This window comes from Cantharellus anzutake (genome assembly GCF_015039405.1).
Source record: "Cantharellus anzutake strain C23 chromosome Unknown EI90scaffold_38, whole genome shotgun sequence".
NCBI classification, from domain to species: domain Eukaryota; kingdom Fungi; phylum Basidiomycota; class Agaricomycetes; order Cantharellales; family Hydnaceae; genus Cantharellus; species Cantharellus anzutake.
In genome coordinates this window covers 131,112-138,060 of record NW_024066988.1, presented here as the reverse complement: position 1 = coordinate 138,060, position 6,949 = coordinate 131,112, and the positions used below count along the sequence as shown (strand labels likewise).

The 6,949-nt window shown below is 45.2% G+C and overlaps 1 protein-coding gene across 1 annotated transcript; it reads right to left on the bottom strand.

The window, feature by feature from the left end:
* Positions 1–6,109: 6,109 nt before the first annotated feature.
* EI90DRAFT_3126495 (uncharacterized protein) lies at positions 6,110–6,949 on the bottom strand (the record flags this gene model as incomplete). The annotated part of the gene is made up of 5 exons (XM_039063922.1): positions 6,110–6,329; positions 6,389–6,456; positions 6,528–6,556; positions 6,621–6,762; positions 6,824–6,949. 5 exons carry the CDS (start codon positions 6,947–6,949, stop codon positions 6,110–6,112), a joined length of 585 nt encoding a protein of 194 aa, XP_038913825.1.

Below are 6,949 nucleotides of genomic sequence, written 5' to 3'. Positions count from 1 at the left end.
CTCACTAAAGCTCAGTTGATAGTAGGAAGCCTACATCGTTAGTGGTCAACACTTGGTTGCCGATGGCTACAATCAGTGAGACCTCATGCGATTCTGACAGGTGCTTCCCTTATGTTTGTGGGATGCCGGGATGATGGCCATTTTCCCAACTGCTCTCCTTACTTCATTTTCAGGTAACACATATTTACTGATGTTGCCGTTCCCATCCAGTGCATAGTGTAACACCTCATGCTTCAGGTACTCATCTGGTAAGCCCATACCCATCAGTCATGTGTTCCACCCTTAAGGTCTGCACTGGATCTGTTGGAATATGGGATGGAGTAACCTCCCTGGCATAATGGGCGAGTAGTGTATGGATGCACGCTAGAGGTCCTGGGTTCAATACCAGGCATGTCCATTTTATGTCATTTGTCCAGTCACCTGGTTTATATCATTTGGATATCATGGAGTAAGTCCAGGAAGGCAACATGCAATTTCTTCAGGATCCTCATGATTGAACTGTAACATGCACCATGCAGTTTCATGTGGGGTCCAATCACATGGAAGCCCTCTGTTTAGGCATTGAACAACTGTGATGCCAACTGGCAAAACAGAGATGGTGTTCAAGCAAGAATGGAAGTATGTTGACACCTCTCCAGTTGTGCCCAAGGTCCATTATGCCTGTTGCCTCCTCTACAAGTAGACATCACCAATGAGCAAAGCAGATAGTGCCACAAAAGTAGGACATACGAATCATGGCTTTGAGCTTCCCAGCACAATCAGTGTGGCGAACAGTATGCACCCCATATGCCCAGTCTATAGTGCTCAGGCCTTCCTTCATCTTCAATAAAGGTGTGTGATAATCCACATCCTCTGCATCACACTCAACCTCTGATTTTGCAGTAGTGTTACCCAAATATCAGTCCAGATCATCACTGAAATGGGTGCTTTGCTTTGCATGTGTCACAATGGACTTCTGTCAGGGCACAGCCCCTGACCCCACACACCCCCAGGTACCCTTCCCCCATTTTCCCTATTTTTCCCCTCACTATTCCACAATCCCACATGCATGCTGACCTGTGGGAAAGTTCTGGGCGAGTTACTCACCCAGAAACCATCACAGCCACAACCGTGGGAACTTTCTGGGCAAGCAGCTTGCCCAGAATCTTCCCATGGGGGGTGCCATTTATGGAAAGTTGGCAAAGAGCTGAAAACTGTATAGTTCCCAGCTCCCATTTGTAGTGGCTTCACAGGAGGTTGAGAAGGTTACCCTTCTTCTCAACTCATTTCCTGTGAAGGCTGGGGCTAGCCCCCTCAGTGGGTTTGAGGATCTTGGACTGGGACTAGATACCCCAGCGACTAGGAGGATCCCCCTGGGCCCATCATGGAACAAGGGCCAGGCCCTGACAACTTCATGAGGCCAGAGGCCCCAAACACCTCGCTGGTAGACATTTTGGAGTTGTTAAATGCTCCAAGATGATGAAGGAAGTATCTGCAGCAATTTTAGCCTGTGCAGACTGCAAGGAGAAGTCACTCATACCACTGTTTGATGGCATCAGGTTGATATGGGCTGAGGGGTATACAAGTAAGCCAACAGTACCCTTCTAAACATAAACCCATACCTGAAAGCCTTTATTCCATCATAAAAGTTTCTCATCGCTAATCCGGCATCCTCTGCAAGGGGCAGGCCCATAGCTTTGACCATTTCCACAATCATTGGAGAGCTAGTAATAGCAATAGTTGAGTCTCAAGGGAAAAGTGTGTCATCTGCTATCAATCCCACTACAGCCACACCAATGGGGTGAATGGTGCTGAGTGTGGCAAGCTACCACAAAGCCTTAGTTGAACCAAATCTAGTAGTCCCTAGAATCCTGTCCACTGTACCTGAGTGGCGTACTTTCTGGTTACCTTCTGCAACAGATAGAGGCCTTTGTTGGGTTTAGTATCCTTTTCATCCTTTGACAAAACAATGTCTCCACAATGTATCAGGACTTTTTCATAAATGCATTCACTTCTGCCTCACAATTGGGGTAGTGCTTCTCAACAGCTTCTTGGTGTGATTTACGCAGCCTTGCAGCCTCTTGACTATCAATTCCAGCTGGGAAACAATTAGTCCCAAATATGGGCTGTGTCAGAGTCTGGAGATTATTGTCAGAGTTGGAAGTATCGTCAGAGACAGATAGAAGACGGATTGGGTTCTGTCTGAGTTGAGGTCAGAGGTGATGCAGAGGTCTGTTGGAGCGCTGAAGGAGAGAACGAAGGAAGGTCAGTTGGGAGGTTCAAACGAGACCACCACCAAGCTGTTCCCTGGTTCTTTAGTTAGGATGGGGAAGTGTACTGGTGTTATTTATTGTAAATATAGTACCAATCCGAGTGTTTTGGCTAATTCTATTTTTATGGGTTAGTTTTAAAGTTCCTGGGAATTGACTTACAGATAAACCGAGCCCTGCGGAGCTGTTTCTTTATTGGAATTTATTAATTTGTCTAGGTGTAATTCTGTGTAGCGTTGTTTAATTTGGATTTAAACTTGAATTTAATCTTCTACTTGGTGAAGTTTCAAAGATTCTATTCAGTTAATGAATTTGGATTGTATCTGGAGTGTCCCTTGGGTTTATTTTATTTTTGTCTTATTTTATTGCTTGTTTTAACAGTAGCAAGATAACTGTTTTGTGTTTACACTTTGAAATCTGGAGTGTTAACCAGCTCTCCTGTTGAAATATCTACTTAATATTTCTCTCCTTGATTGCTGCCTTTTACTACAGTGGCAATCTTAACTGTATATCACTTTTTCGCACTGGAGTGACAACCAGAAATGCTTGAGAAAAATAATACTCTATTTTCTTACTTCTCTAAGGGGGGCAAAAAGTCGCAGAAAGGGTCTCCCTTTTATACTCCTTGGGTCGCCTTCCTTTTTCACGCTCTACCTTCTATTTACAGGATTTATTTACAGTGTATTTGTCTCAAACTAAATAAAAAATGAAATTTTCACGCTATAGTTCTACTGCGCTTTTGCTGCGCTGAACTGTGGTTCTACTGCAGTCAGACTGCACCTAGAATCCTTATTGTCCTCCCTCACCTAAGCTATTTTAATGGTTAATTAGAACTTGGCTGTGCTGCATTTGCCGCAGTTACCTATTGCAAATTCCCTATATATACCATTAAATTTGCTATGACTCGATGATTCTGAATTCAAACTTCGCATTACTATGCGTACGGCTGTGCTGAGACCTTCAGCTGATTTATTCCATTTTTATTTAGTGACATTTAGTTAAAATGAGACTGAAATGGTAAATGAGTGAATTATTCTTCAGGTTTAAAACTGAAAGAAAAAGTTGCTAGTAGTCAAGAATTACTCAAACAAATGTGTTATAGCTCTCCACCTCATTAGAATATCGTTCCCTAAAATTCCTGCCATGGTCCGTCATAGTTTAGTGGTTTTCGTGAATTTCGTTCATATTCCCTGATTCCCCTTTGTATTATCACATCCTAATCCTCCATATGTATTGTTCGTTGTTATAGTAGGTCGTCCTTGAAGATATCATATTTTTATGTATTTTATTTAGGACTCTGGACCTCTTGAAGCTGTTTTCCCGCGCGTTTTCAGGTTTCTAACTTCATGTCCCTATATCTCATTCATTTCTGGATGTTTTCTCACGTCTTTGGTATCATAAATTTTCATTTATTCCCACCTTTCCAATGGTACTAAGGTTGTGTCCTATTTCCTGGTATTCGTTGAGTTAGAAAAAGTTCGCGCACACATTCGGTAATCACATGCGTCATTCCCATAGTCGTTCGTATGCGGGCGCCATTTCTGTTCAATTGTTCGGGATTTATGATATGCACGGGTTTTTATTTCTTTCATATGGGCTTCTGTGATTTATTTCAGATTTTTCCCTCATGATCTAAGGTTGTTTTGCACTTTCCGTGCTTTGTTTTGACTGGGCTCTTCCTTATTTGGACGGAAATTGGTCTTCGCAATCTGCGGATCTCGGTTCCGACGGCCGGTTCCCTGTGCATCGCCACCCTCACGTGTCATTACACATGATGCGGATTTCTATATTCCTGTCATGGGTATAACTTCACAACGGCTGGACTGTTTGGGCTGAAAATTTGCATAACTATAGTTCCCCATTTTTAATAATTTCCGTGTAAATTTCGTTGTATGTTTTAATTACGGATCCTACGCAAACATCGTCTTTTCCCTGAGCTCGGACTTTTGATGTCGCTATTCCCGTTATTGGATATCTTATTAATGCATGATCCTTTTATTATGAAGATTTGGGAGGATTAAGATTAGATCCCTTTCCTTTTAATGGCCTATCAAGCTTGTCTCGGTCGTTACTGGTTAATTTTCGTGCTTGCCTTTTAGATATTGTCCTCGTTTTGCAGGAGTTTTAGTCATATCTCCGTCGTTTATGGGTAGTTTCCCCTGTAATTACTCTCATTGGGTCCGTTTGGGGGACATCTACATTTCCTATTATAAACACGACTTTGAATTTTGCATTAGTTCCTGAGGAATCCTTGTTCCGTGGTACTTCCATCCTTGGCTACGTGTGCAGACGTGGGAAAGTAGTTTCCGTGGAGGTTCTCTGATTGTTTTTATAGTCAAATCTTGGTCGATTGTCCTAATTCCCTTTTTAATATTTGCTATAAATTCCCCCAGGAATTCCGTCTCGTTGATGGTAAGCTTGAAGTATTTTTGCTATTTTTCTTTCTTTTGATTTATCGTGTATAGTCATAATAATTCGTAAAAATTCGTAAAAATTCGTGTCCTTCAGTTTTCTTATATCTACTTGTTGTATGAGGTTTTGTGATTTATCTGGCATATTTCCATAATGGGTTTCCATAGTGTGACCGTTATTTCTCCTACAGCGCACGCACAGATATGTGGGCGGAAATATGCGGCACATCTGGAAGTGCTGTTCAAGGTTAGCAGAGTGGGATCGCGGCCTCAGCGACTCAGGTGGAGCGCTGTGCCCTGAGCTTGACATTTGGGGGAGATCCCATATTTATGGATTGACACTCACAGCGGACTTCAAACAAGACTTGCAGGTGGAGCGGAACTGTAGGAGGAGCACGGACTCAGAGGGGGGGGAGCCCCCTTTGCAGAAGGAGGGACTCAGACCGGACAGGGGGGTACTCTAGTTGATTTCAGACTAAGGTCCCTGAAAGTATTTACAGGATATAAATAGGCAGGAGGGAAACACAGAAGGACCGGTCAGTCCGGCGCAGCCCGGCATGGAAATAAGTGGGGATTGTCAAACTGAATGAAGGACAAGAGCCCGGGAAATGGGAGGCAATGAACTAAACAAAAGCGGATCAAGTGCCAATATTGGCAAGTTAAGCAAATGAATGGATGAACAATATAGGCACTTGGCAAGGAATGAATGGTATGCTGCCGAGTGACAAGATGGCCAGAGAAAAGCAGAGGTCAGCGTGCGGCACCAATACAAGTCCACAAATAAGCGGGGTCAGTGCGGTGCCGACACAAGTCCGTGAAGGGACACGGAAATCAGCGCGGTGCTGACAAGTCTGCAACAGAGGGTGGTCCATCAGTGCCATCACAAACAAGGGCAGCATGATGGCCAGCAAGGTCAGAGGGTGTCAGGGCATGCTGCCGTCGCCGCCGCTGCCACCTCCTTTCCTTTCGTCTCACCCTCTCTTTCTCTCTTCTTTCCCTCTTCTCTTTTTCTATCTTTATACAGACGATCTCTCTCTTTCTCTCCTACACTTGTAGCACGGACGCACCCGACGCTGAGCACCCCGTAGGGGCACCACCACGCCGGATGCGCCGCACACTCCTACTTGTACTTCCCCTCCAACACTCGGGATCGACCGCGGAGCCACCTGCAGTAACCCGGCTTCGTCCGAAGGTGATGTGGCACTCCCACATGACCCGTTCACACATGTATATAAACTAAGCCGAAGCAGGACCGAAGAAGTAACCTTCTTCTCATTTCCCGCTTCAGGCAAGTACCCTAGTTTAGTCTAGCTTCCCACCCTAATAACAATACATTTCCCGCTTCAGCCTAAGAAGCCACACAGGGATGTAAGCCCAAGTAAGGGCTATCCACTATACGGTCTCACCGCCCCGCCACCGTCCGGGCCGCTAGCGCCGAGCGTTATGCCGCTACCTCTCCCTTCCTCGAGCCGTCCCTGACAGAGGGGAGTGTTGGCCTGACCACAGGGTGTAGAGGGCAACCAGGAGTGGCAGAGGTCCAGAGGGTGTGGAGGTGGGCAGAGGTACAGATGTGGGTGGAGGTCCGGATGCGGGCAGAAGTCCAGATGCGGGTGGAGGTCTGGATGCAGTGCATGGTTGATAGGGCAGGGGCCAGACATCGGATTGGGGGCTGGTTAGATTGGGTTTCAGGTCAGCGGATTCACCTATCGGCATTGATTTGCCACTGACGGAGCCCCAAGATTTGTTGGTCGTGACAGGCTGCAAGTATTATGGCTAGACTTATGGTGAAGCTTGAGCTATGCCTGCCAGGCCATTTGGAAGGATTGTGTAATCAGAAACATTTCATGACTTCTTGGGGTGTCCTCACCCTTTTCTTGGCATAGCCTGTGATGCAAGCTTCCAAAAAAACTGTGCAGTGGCTTCTAAGTATTTTTAAACATTCCAATAGGTACAAATGTACCTTCAAGGCTCAAATCATCTGTGACATATCCATTCTCTAGTATCTCACCAACATCAACTGTCTGAACAGATGAATGACCCCATATCTTCTGCACAATCTCCTTCAAAATTTTCTCTGGGGGGCAAGGGGTTGAAATTGTGGTCTGTTTGCAATTGAAGTATGCTGCATAACTAGCTCTTTCAACTATGCAAATGGACCCTAACTCTGAAGAATTCATTGGCAGTGGGAGCTGTTGTCAAAAGGGTGAGGCCACTAGAAAAGTCGGCCTGAAGGGTGAGGATTGATGCGTCAAATGTGCTAGAAGACACATTCTGCAAGGGGGAGGACAT